Source organism: Rhincodon typus, chromosome 4, assembly GCF_021869965.1.
Source record: "Rhincodon typus isolate 14 chromosome 4, sRhiTyp1.1, whole genome shotgun sequence".
In the NCBI taxonomy this organism is placed as follows: domain Eukaryota; kingdom Metazoa; phylum Chordata; class Chondrichthyes; order Orectolobiformes; family Rhincodontidae; genus Rhincodon; species Rhincodon typus.
This window is the reverse complement of record NC_063335.1, coordinates 107,491,057-107,504,081: the sequence shown is the minus strand read 5'-3', so window position 1 is coordinate 107,504,081 and position 13,025 is coordinate 107,491,057. Positions and strand designations below refer to the sequence as shown.

Sequence of the window (13,025 nt, the reverse complement as noted above, 5' to 3'; positions counted from 1 at the left end):
CCTCCTCCCCTCCCTCCTTCTCCCCACCCCTCCTCCCCTTTCTCTCTACTCCTCCCCCCTCCTTCCCTCTCTCTCTACTCCTCCCCTCCCTCTCGCCTTCTCCCCACCCCTCTCTCCTCCTCCCCACCCTCCCTCAATCTCTCCTTCCCTCCCTCTCAATCTCTCCTTCTCCCCACTCCTCTCACCTTCTCCCCCCCCTTGCACCTTCTCCGCTCGTCTCACCTTCTCCCCAACCCCCCTCCTCTCTTCCCCTCCCTGTCATCTTTTCCCCAAACTCCCTCCTCCCCTCCCCCACGCCTTGGTCGAAGGGTGAGAGACTTGTTTGTGAGGAACAGGGTGTGAGACGAAAGTAGTTTTTGGGAGAGGTGTATGTGGAGACGGGGTTGAGGGGAACATGTGCGTGTATGGTGGACTATTCCCAAGAAGTTCTAATCCTCCCTACCTTGTAATTTTTAATGTCATTCCCATGATAGTCATACAGCATGGAAACAGACCCTTCAGTCCAACTGGTCCACACTGACCATATTCCCAAACTAAACTGGTCCCACTGGCCCATATTCTTCCGAACCTTTCCTATTTATGTAGTGATCCAAATCAGGTTTAAATGTTGTAATCGCATCCACCACTTCCTCTGGCAGTTCATTTGACCCACTAACCAAACCCTGTGTAAAAAATTTGCCCTTCTCCTTATCAAATCTTTCTCCTCTCATGTTAAAACTATGCCCCTAGTTTTGAACTCCCCCACCTTAGGCAGAAGACCCTTGCTATTCACCTTAACTATGCCCCTCATGATCTTATAAACCTCTATAAGGTCACCCCTGAACCTCCTATCCTCCAGTGAAAAAAGTCCCAGCCTATTTTTATAACTCAGACCCTCCACTCCTGGCAATATCCTGGTAAACCTTTTCTGAAACCTCTTCAGTTTAATAATATCCTTTCTATAACAGGGTGACAAAAACTGCACATAGTACTCCAGAAGACGCCTCACCAACATCCTGTACAACCTCAACATGACAACTCAACTGCTATACTCAAAGGTCTAAGCAATGAAGGCAAGCATGCTTAACCTTCTTAACCACCCTGTCTACCGGTGATGTAAATTTCAAAGAATTATATACCTGAACCCCTGGGTCTCTCTGTTCTATAACACTACCAAAGGCCCCACCATTAATTGTATAAGTCCTGCCTTGTTTGTTTTACCAAAATGCAATACATTGCATTTATCCAAATTAAACTCCATCTGCCACTCCTCAGCCCATTAACCTGATTGATCAATATCTCTGTAATCTTAGATAACCTCTTCACCGTCCACTACATCACCAATTTTGGTGTCACTCACAAACTTATTAACCATACCTCCGATGGTCTCATCCAAATCAAAATGACAAAAGTGGACCAAGTACTGATCCCTGTGAAACATCGATGGTCACAGGCCTCCAGTTTGAAAAACAACCCGCCGCCATCACCACCACCCTGTCTCTGACCATCAAGCCCATTGGCAAGCTCACCCTGAATCCCATGTGATCCTGTAGACTAATTAGTCTACCATGTGGAACCTTATCAAATGCCCAATGTGTTCTGCTCTCATTAATCTTTTTGGTTACTTCCTCAAAAAATTCAATCAAGTTTGTGAGACAATTTCCCTCACACAAAACCATGCTGACTATCTGTAATCAGTCTTTACCTCACCAAAGCACATAAATCCTATCTTCCAGAATCATCTTCAACAAGATACCATCACCAACGTCAGACTCACAGGTCTATAGTTCCCAGGCTTCTCCTTACAATCTTTCTTACATAAAGGCACATTAGCCACTATCCAGTCCTCTGGCACCTCACCCATGGTTATTGACAGTAACCGTTTCCTTCCTAATTTCCCACACCATTCTGGGATACACTTGATCAGATCACGAAATTTATCCACCTATGTTTTCTAAGACCTCCAGCACTTCCTCTTCTGTAATGTGGGCTATTTTCAAAACATCAATATTTATTTCCCTCCTAGCCTCCATTTCTTTCTCAGTAAAAGCTGATGCAAAATATTCATTTAATGTCTCTCCCATCTCCTGAGGCTCAACACAAAGATGACCTTCAAGGTGCCCCACTCTGTCTCTAGTTGCTCTTTTGCTCTTAATGTTCTTGTAGCATCTCTTAGATTATCTTTAACCTTATCTGCCAAGGCTATCTCATATCACCTCTTTGCCTCCTTGATTTCCCTCTTAAGAATGCCCCTACATTCTTTATACTCAGAGTATAATTTGATTTCAGTTGTCTATATCTAATACATAATTCTTTTTATTCTCGACTAGAACCTCAATGTCTTTATTCATCCATTGTTCCCTAATCTTACCAGTTTTGCCTTTCACACACTCATAAAACATGATGCCTCTGAACTCTCGTTTTCACATTTCTGAAAGCCTCCCATCTGTCAGTCATCTCCTTACCTGCAATCAGTCTCAATATTGGTCATTCTTAATTGCTCTTAAGAAGGTGGTGGTGATGAGCTGCCTTTTTTTTTTAAAAATGCTTCATGAGATGTGGGTATCACTGTCTAGGCCAACACTTCATTGCCCGTCCCTGGCTGCCCTTGAAAAGGCAGTGCTGAGCTGCCTTCTTGAACTGTTGCTCTAATTAGGGTGTTGGTACATCCACAATGCTGTTAGAGAGAGTTCCAGGTATTCCTGAAACCATCATCCAGGTTGGAAAGCAAAGACAGGTTAGGCCTGTTTTCATTAGAGTTTTGAAGAACGAGAAGTGTTCTTATTAAGCCTGAGAGATCCTGGAGGGACTTGACACAGTGGATGCTGAAAGGTGGTTTCCTTTGTGGGGAAAGACTGGATCTAAGGATCACAATTTAAAAATAATTTATTAAAGTTCTTTGAAGGTACAATGTGCAGAATGAATAAAGGGGAATTTATAGTTGTAGTATACATTTTATAGTTGTAGTATACATTTTATTTACTCATGGGATGAGTGTGTCATGGGCCAGCAATTATTGCCCACCCCTGGTTGGCCTTGAGCATTTGGTGGCAACGTGCCTTCTTGAGCAGCTACAATCCATTTGGTGTAGGTACACAACATAGTAGGGAATGTTATTGTAAGGGAGTGAGTTTTCCAGGATTTTGAGACAGTGGCACTGAAGGAATGATACATTTCCAAATCTGGACGGGGAGTGGGTTAGAGGGGAACTTGCAGGTGAAAGTATTCCCATGTATCTGCGGCCTTATCTTTCCAGAGGGTAGTGGTTTCTGCAAAAGCAGCACGTAATATTTTACTGTGCATCTTGTAGATGGTACACACTTCCTCGCAACTGTTCTGAGGAAGGGCCACCGGACCCGAAATGTTAACTCTGTTTTTACCTTCACAGATGCTGAGTTTTTCCGGCAATTCTGTCTTTGTTCCTGATTTACAGCATCTGCAGCTCTTTCAGTTTTATGTTGTTGGACCTGCACTCAAGTGGGGAGTATTCTGTTGCACTCCTGACTTGTCTTGTAGATGATGGACAGTCTTTAAGGGCAGATGGGGCTTGTTCTTAGCTTCTAATCTGCTGGTGTAGTCTCTGCCTATATGGCTAATCCAGTTCAGTTCCTGGTCAACAGTCAATATATCAAAGGCTGCAAACAGATCAAGAGAGTTTACTTTTCATGCAGTCAGACAGGAATCCTATAATAGTTATTCCTTTAACAAGGTGACCAAGGAAGCCTTATTAGAAGAATTCATACATAGTTCTAAGAAAGGTGAACATTAATTTGGGATACAGCAACATGTTCAAGGACTTTGGAAAGGGAAAAAGAGCTTGAAAATACATCATCGGTTTACATCAATGGTGGATGAGGTTTAGTTGAGGATATCTGTCTGCTTATAAATAAATACTTATTAGTCTTCATGATAGCAGCTTCATATTGAATTTTTCTCAATGAACAATCAATATCACTTAAATTGTTTTTTGTCACATTCATATTTTGCTCCTGTTTGCCTAGGTTTAGTGGTACATTTTCTACCCCCCAAAAGGACAGCTTGGTAGTTACCAGAAAACTTTGTTCTACATGAGGTACCCTCTTCCATACTATTAAGGAATTGTGTAATTTCAGGCAGGTGGGGGCAGATAAAGAAATCGGTAAAGCTCCACTACACATTCTTATAGCCATAATCAATTATATAAAGGTACAAATCAGTTATTCAGTGTAATTAAATGCAAATTGCCATTCTGACATGTGTCACTTGGGTAATAAATGTTTTTATTTAAATGTAGACAACATCCTTGCAAGCTGGAGTGGAACCAGTCTCGAGTTTGAAGAAGGATTAAATCATGAACCTACCATATTACAGGACTTAAACCTTAACTTCATTTGGTTTCCCACATCTTTACACACACATGAATATCATGAACACCATCACAGAAGAAACTTTTTTCAAGCCAAAAGAAAAAATTTTATACATTGTATGTTTTATCTGTTGCTGCTAAAATGTGTATCCTTTCAATAGGTGCAATAATATATTTTTGCAATTTAAGTCTAGATCAGTTAGAGCTATCATGCCATTCTTGTACTACAAATGTCTGAACAAAAATTTTATTAATTAAAAAGGTAAACATCTAGTTCATATAGGGTTTAATAAACCCTGCTGTTTGGAAGAGAAGTCAGCTATTTAACTTCTCAAACCTGTTTCACCATGCAATGAGATCATGACAAATTAATGAGCTAACTCAATTATTTTGGTAAATTAAACACCTACAGATATCAAATAATATACTGCAGATGTTCTGAAATAAAAACAAAAACTGCTGGAACCATCCAGTTCTCAAATAGAAAATAGATGATTAAATGGCTGGAAATGGTTAAAAAGGGAGAAAAGGGAAATGAGAACAGAAAAAGTGCTTGGGATTAAGGCTCCTACTAGAGGAAGATGCACACCACTGGTTGAATAGTCTGTTGCCATTTGTAATTTCTATACAAAACTTTTATATTTATTAGATAGAGATTATGAATAACAGCACAAAGTTTAATGCAAGAAAACACTTTTTCGGCCAATTAAGCCTCTTTTTGATGACTTCCCCAAATTTAAGTGCAGTTAAAAGGTTTTCTTCTGGCTAAAACAAATTCAAAAACACACAATGAAACAATTCCCATTCCAATTGCACAACTATAGATACAACTCCATTTAATTAACATGACCATTAAAATTTATTTAACAATATATTTACATATTTACATAATAATCAACAGGTAAATATTAAAATAAACAATTTACACTTTTGGAACTATAATTGAAAAAGCATTTGTGCTGAAAAAATAGGTTCTGCTGCAGATTTTTCTTCAGGGTGCAGGGAAAGAGGTGGAGGAGAAGAACAGGACACTGAAGATAACCTGGTAATGCATGCATTGCATTGTAAGTGTAATTTCAAACAATTGCTGCAATGTAAAAAAGCAAACCCAAACACATGCCTAACAAACAAGGTCAAACCACAGCACACTACAATCAATATAAAACCAACTATCAATTGCAACTTTGGTCCATTGAAACGTTAGACAATTAATGAGCTATACAATCAAAATAACTATATAATTTTCTTTGTACATATTTTAAACAATATTGTTAAATACAATGTTATTTACAACTGCGCGATGATATGTATAAAATAACTTATTTTTAAAAAAAGACAAAATAATACATCTGTGCAGAAGTCCCCCATCCCCAAAACAAAAAAATCTGTACACTATTTAAGATCAAAACAGATAACTGTGAAATGAAAAAGGTGGGACTACTCTTGTTGCTAATTTGTCTGTTCATTTTAAAATTCAATTAAGTCGTCTTCAGAGCACAGTGCTTGCCTCTTCGTGGCAGTAAAGCATTAAAAAGCCCCAAGATTTATTTCCCAATGTACCCTATGAAAATACAAGACAGTCCAGCTATGTACTTGGGAGCCAGGCAATTGGGTATAAAGAGGAACACAGTATAAGAATCACAGGGAAGTGAGGGAGGGGAAAACATAAGCAAGTTTACTAAGTTGCTTCTATAGTGCTTTAGTTTGCTATCAAGGCTACTAGCTTCTTGTATGTAGGCCTTGTGCGAACAGTGGCATTACGAAAGCAAGCATATAGGATTCATTAAGACCAATGATAGAGAACATTTTTAATATCAAGTCTTCCTAGCTGCAGCCTTATCAAATACGGTAATTATCTTGGTACTGATACTGGCTGCACAAGATTCATGCATTAAGAACTGGTGGCTCTAGTTTGGTGTTAAACAAACATGAAGACAGCTTTAAAGAACCTCAGTTTTATCTTAAAGCCACTTCAGTCTCCTTGAGAATACTATGTCTTACAAGACAAAAAGACTATTATGAATCCATTGTGACAGTTATTTCGACAATATAGTAAAACCACACTTAGCCCTTCCGACCTCCAGCTGCTGCCTTTTCAAGATTAGCCAAATGTGTGTGGTAACTCACACAGCCTTCTGCCTGAAGGTGGCGAGAAGCTGGGTCAAGATCAGAACTTGAACTTGTACCTCACTTTTAATGGACCCAACCTAGTTGCTAGGATAATGTTCAACAAAATAATCATGGTGAACAAAGTGGCAGCAGCAGAACAAGATAGTGAATAGTGTTGGGAAAATGATTTATTTTAAAATCAAAGCCCTGCAACCATTGCTGCAAATAGAATTGGTGAGATCAGCAAACAATGATCATCAAAAGCAGAGCAAGTAGCTCAGGGAAGGTGCATTAAACTTATTGTCCTTAATGATCTACACATGGCTCCTGAACCCCAGAAACGCAGTTCCATTTGTGTTTTTTGGTGGTTTATACTGTCTCAAGTTTGAAAGCCTGGGAGTTGAAAAGGACTCAACAGTCTGACTCTCTTACACATTATAACATTTGATCTGTTACCATCAGCGCCTCGAGATCAGAGAAAATCAACTGAAGCATGAATTCAACTTAGAGTTTCCTCACCTAAAAGTTCCTTCACATGCACCTATATGGCCCACAAAGACAAACAATTAGACAGTCCCTGGTTTCCAAGACCTGGAAAATAGATTTTTCAAAAGAAGTTGACGAGAAAAGAATTTGAAGTGCTCAAAACAATAAGGTGAATAATTTTAACAAAGTGCAAGCATGTAAACAGAGAAAGTTTTTAAATACCAATAATTTTGAAACATTTACAAAACCTGCAAGTGCATCTTAGTTTTTGTCTTGGATTTAAAGATACTGTAAATTATGATTTATTTCTTTGAAATTAGACAAATTTGAATTTTTGTTAGAATGTTATCTAAAAACATCTGTATATTTCTGAAAAGCCTATGGTAGTTTTGAGCCATTGTGTAATATTATAAATGAGGCAGCACTCTACCCATGAGTGCTAATGTGAGGTTCTACTGTACCATCAATTCCTTCTTGGGGATAGAGTATTACTATGCCCCTAACACCTTGCAGCTGCCAGCGCTGCTGGTATGAACATAACATAGCATATGCAACAAATGCCCCCAACTTGTAAACTTTAAAGTGTAGGCAGATATGAAGGGTGAATGATACCTATTTATCAGCTATGTATACTACTGAAATGTAGTAGTGGTTTCTGGTAAACAGTGAAAGGAAGTCACAGTGCGTTAGTGCTGAATCTCACATCAATATGCAGGAATGAACTGCACTTTCATTGTCGCAAGTACCCATATCCTCAATTCCTCACTTATCTTCAAAGTGCTCTGACAGAAAATACACATGCCTATCTGTAACTGTCCTGTATCATTCAGCATTGACTGTAACAGAGTCATTTTAATGCACTTGCTTAAAACCTCCAAAACACATGCACAATCAGATGGGTGTCAAGTCAAAGTCATCATTGACATCAACAAGAGGGATGTAAAACTCAGGAATCTCAAAAATGCTCAAAGATTTGTGTGAAGAAGGATCAAGCTCTTGTAGTTTAAGCTGCCACTCTAGTCTTTGCACTGCATTCATTGCTGCAGCTTCATGCTGCTGTCTCATAAGAAGACATGTCTGTAATACAATAATAAAATGAAGTGTTAATTGCCAGGTAAAATTAAATGGCATCATTTACACTCATCATAGAAAGGAACCTTAGCCCGTTAAAACAGTATGACACTCCAATGGAAATTTAATTATGCTTAGAACGCTCAGATTATTGATAGTGCTTCAGTACACTGTTGCGAACGCTATGCACGAAAGTGTGGTAGAAGCAGAGCTGCATCAACCTCCACAATTGCGACTACAATTATGTTCAATGGCAACTTGTAATCAGAAACAGGACCTTCTTCAAAGGGAATAAAAACCTGCAGGATGATTACAAAGCTTCAACTGATCAGTTACATAGCAATATTAGTTGAAACTTGACACAGGGAAATGGTATTTAGTGGCCAGAAACCCAAGTACAGGAGAGAAATACAGTTTATGAACTTGAGTTTTTTTCAGTTTAACCCACCCCTTTTATATTGTATAAACTGCCAGTATTAAATAAAGAACTAAATATACAGAAATACTAATAATTTTCAAAGTATTCTTGTGTGCTATGTGGGCAGCACTAAGGCCAGCAATTGTTGCCTATCCCTAAATGCCCTTGAACTAAATTGCCTTAGGCCATTTCTGAGGGACAGTTAAGAATCGACCACATTGCTGTGGATCTGGAGTCATGTGTAAGACAGATCAGGTAGATAGTCACCTCAAAAAGAACGTTTTACAACAGTAGTCACCATTACAGGCTAGCTTTCAATTTCGGATTTTATTAATTGTTCAGTTCCTGTTGTGAAACTTGAGCCCCCACTGTCCCCTTGCATTGCTTTGGCCCACAGATTACTAGCTCAGTGACAAGACCGTTATGTTGCTATCTCGCCAATCATGTCATTCACTGGTTTGAAAATCAGTGGAATTTGATATGAAAATTGATTACCTTCATTGCATGACTGGGACGTTCATTTCATTCATCTCCCCAAAGGTACATAATGGATAGCCCTCTCATTTGATGAGCATGAGGAGCAGATATGCATATTATCTCCCGGAGGACCTTTCAGCCTCAAGAGTTCAATAATTTTAGGGCCTGAACTCCTCCTCTCATGTCCTTGCCCCAACACCCACACACCGGGCTTTCTCATCACATGGGCTACCACAACCATCCTGTTGTAAGCTAATTATGGTCCCAATTAGCAGCTATTCATTTCCTCTGGCTGACCATTCTCGATTTCTTTGTCCGACTGTCGTTCTCTCTGGGCTTCATCTACACCTGTTGTTTACTCCTCCCCACTCCCTACCTTCAGTATACATACCAACCTTTTCCTAGCTATAATCAGTTCTGAAGAAGGGTCACTGGACCCAAAACATTAACTCTGCTTTCTCTCCAAAGATGCTGCCAGATTTCCTGAGTTTCTCCCAGCAACTTCTGTTTTTGTTATGGGTGTCCCTCTAATGTGCAAGTATGTGTTATTAATTGTTCCAGTAGGCACTAACACTCATCTCTTTTTACTCTGCAGATTTTTAAGCCCTCAAAGATATTCAATCACTCATTTGTTTGGGTACTACAACCTTTATTTCTCTAGTTGGTAGTCCTTCAAATCCAAAAGAAACCTTCATGGAACTTCACCACTCTATTCCGGACAAAGGTTTCCCATACCTTTCTTCAACTATTTCAGCTTCCAATGCTAGCTTAAATTTTTAGTATTTAATTTTAAAACATCACCAAAATCTCCAACTTATAATTATTTACATGGACTGGATTTTGCTTTCTACTTACTCATTTGGAACAGAGTGAGTGAGAGAGGGATGAAATGTTAGCCACAGGCTTTTGAGAGCTTTGGGAAGTTAATGATTCCAGCTGATGGTAATACTGGACTTATCAGATCCCACAGTAAGGGGGCTGAAGTGGTAATGACCTTGCCTCTGAACCAGACAGCCTACATTCAAGTTGCATCTGCTTCAAAGGTGTCATGACACATCTGAAAAGGTCGATTACAAAAATGCATCCCAGACCTGGCTTTGATAGATCATAAGTTTTATTTTTCTTTTGGTTTACCATGGAGGTCAGTCACAGGTAATATTATTAGACTGATGAGTGGACTCTCTAGCCTCAAATAATACTGATTTTGCTAACGTTGATCTCACCTAGCACATGCCCTGTGCAATGTAACCTGTATGCCTCTGTCGAAGACTTTTTGATCTGTACATTCTTGCTTACTACAGTGGCTCATAGCCACTCTGTAGTAATAATCAACACACTGAAATTCCGTCACTAAGTTCATGTTGTTGATAGGCAACAGGCCAATTCTCTCGATTACTTTTTGGAAAAAACTTTGAACTCCCAGTTCTACTTCAAGGCTGTAAATCCCCATTAAAAATGCGTCAATAAACAAAGTTGAGACAACTCAGCACCAAAACGTTACAACTCAAAAATCAAACTAAACCATTTTCTTAACACTGTATAGACATACATATCAAACTTTACAACAATCCTCTACTTTAGACCTCAGGTTCCGCGTAACAAGATATCCCTAAACCTCACCACACAATTAAGTTCAAATCTAACTCTGCAGAATTTCAGAATGGCCAAGGTAACAAAAACTTTACAAAATCTTTAAAAGTAATTAAGGTCAACCAGGAACCCTTCTCCGTTTGAAAGGATAAAAAGGCAGGAAAAAAGTTCAGTTAGGAAGAGGATCAAGGTGGAGTGAGGAACGAAAATTTGGATGCTGAGAGGTAAGCCCTGTTAGAGAGTTTGTTTGTTTTCACAAAGACACAAATGAACTGTTCCCAGCCTTTTAACTTCACAAACTAGGAATTGTTCCTAATTAACCTTAATTTCCTTTAAGGTTTACTTAAAATTCTATACTCCCTGATCATACTGATATTTTAAACAATTTCTTAAAGCTCTACACCACAGGTGTACACAGAGGTCTCAAAAGGCATACGGTTAACATTGTCCTTCTCAATATACCCTCCATTGTTAGCTCTCAAACATTGTAGCTGATCAATGAGTCATCTGTATCGTAACATTTGGGCTGACTACCCAGCACAATGTGTTTTCTGCTTGTTTGGACATCATTACAAAATGACCTTGGTAAGCAGAGTTAAAGAGAATTGCAAGGCATTCTATACATACATTAAAAACAAAAAGGATAACTAGGTAGAAGGTAGGACCACTCAAGGATAAAGGAGGGAACTTGTACTTGGAGGCAGAGGATATGGGTGAGATCCTAAATGAGTACTTTGCGTCCGTATTCACCCAGGAAAAGGATAGTGAGATTTCTGTGGAACGTGCTAATATGCTACCACATTTTGAGATCAGGAAATAAATGGTGTTGGGTCTCTTGAAGAGGGTTAAGGTAAGTCCCCAGGGCCCAATGGTATCTACCCCAGGTTATTGAGAGGCAAGAGAGGAGATTGCTGGGCCATTGAACAAGATCTTTGTATCCTCATTAGCCACTGGAGACACCCCGGAGGATTGGCGAGGAGCCAACGTTGTTCCTCTGTTCAAAAAGGGAAATAGGGACCACCCAGAAAACTACAGACCAGTGATTTTCACATCGGTGTTTGGGAAGCTGGTTGGAGAGAATTCTTAGGGATAAGGATTTAGGTGCATTTGGAAAAGCATGGCCTAATTAGTGACAGTCAGCACGGCTTTGCACAGGGCAGGTCATGTCTTACTAATTTGATTGAATTTTTTGAGAAGGTGATCATTGAATGTAGAGCAATGGATGTTGTCTACATGGATTTTAGGAAGGCTTTCGACAAGGTCCCTCATGATAGGCTCATCCAGAAGATTAAGATGCATGGGATCCATGGTGACTTGGCCATGTGAATTCAGAATTGGCTTGGTCATAGAAGGCATAAGACATAAGGTGGAAGAGTGTTTTTCAGGTTGGAGGTCAGTGACTAGTGGTGTTCCACAGGGATCTGTATTGGGACCTCTGCTGTTTGTTTGTGATATTTATAAATGACTTGGATGAAAATGTAGCTGAGTGGGTTAATAAATTTGCAGACAATACAAAGATCAGTGGAGTCATTGATAGTGTAGAAGGTTGTCAAAGGATACAGCGGGATACAGATCAATTGCAAATATGGGTGGAGAAATGGCAGATGGAGTTTAATCGGATGTCTGGTGTTGCATTTTGGGAGATCAAATGTTAAGGAAAAGTACACAGTTAATGGCAGGACCCCTAACAACACTGATGTACAGGGATCTTGGGGTTCAAATCCATAGCTCCTTGAAAGTGGCCACATAAGTAGGTAGGGTGGTAAAGGCGGCATATGGCATGCTTGCCTTTACTGGTCAGGGAACTGATTACAAGAGTCAGGATATCATGTTGCAGCTTTATAAGACTTTGGTTAGGAGTACTGCATTCAATTCTGGTTGACACATTACAGGAAGGATGTGGAGGCCTTGGAAAGGGTGCAGAAGAGGTTTACCAGGGTGCTGCCTTGATTACAGGGTACCAGTTTTAAGGACAGGCTAGAAAAACTCAGGCTGTTTTCTCTGGAGCGGTGGAGCCTGTGAGGAGACTTGATCGAAGCCTATAAAATTATGAGATGCATTGATAGGGTTGACTGTTAGAATCTTTTGCCTGGAGGTGAAATGTCTAATACTAGGGAGAATGCATTTAAGGTGAGGGGGTCAAGTTCAAAGCAGATGTGAGGGGCAATTTTTTTTTTTTTTAACCCAGAGTGGTAGGAATCTGGAACGCTCTGTCAGGGGTTGGTGGAGGCAGATACAATAGGGGCATTTAAGAGACTTTTAGATAAGCATGTGAATATGTAAGGAATGGAGGGATATGGACAAAGGGCAGGCAGAAGGGATTTGGTTTAATTTGGCATCATGTTCAGTACAATATCATGAGCCAAAGGGCCTGTTCCTGTGCTGTATTGTTCTATGTTCTATTATGAATGGCGATACTTTATAAAATGCTAGTTTGACATAATGTGCTTCAAGATAGTGAGAGTGTCTCAGAGTTCCAGGATTCCCTCTTCAGTCAAACCCTTCTGTCCTCTCAACCATGCCCTGACCATTCTTCAACTCCCTCTTTGG

At 39.7% G+C, this 13,025-nt stretch overlaps 1 protein-coding gene across 3 annotated transcripts in view; it reads right to left on the bottom strand.

Moving 5' to 3' along the window:
- Positions 1-5,164: 5,164 nt before the first annotated feature.
- ankrd12 (ankyrin repeat domain 12) overlaps positions 5,165-13,025 on the bottom strand; it is a 173,480-nt gene continuing 165,619 nt past the window's right edge. For all 3 annotated transcript variants that reach the window (XM_048596243.1, XM_048596244.1, XM_020533579.2), the window contains one exon: positions 5,165-7,996. In XM_048596243.1, coding sequence (XP_048452200.1) covers positions 7,811-7,996 — 186 coding nt within the window. In that variant the 3' untranslated portion in view covers positions 5,165-7,810. The remainder of the gene's footprint in view (positions 7,997-13,025) is intronic.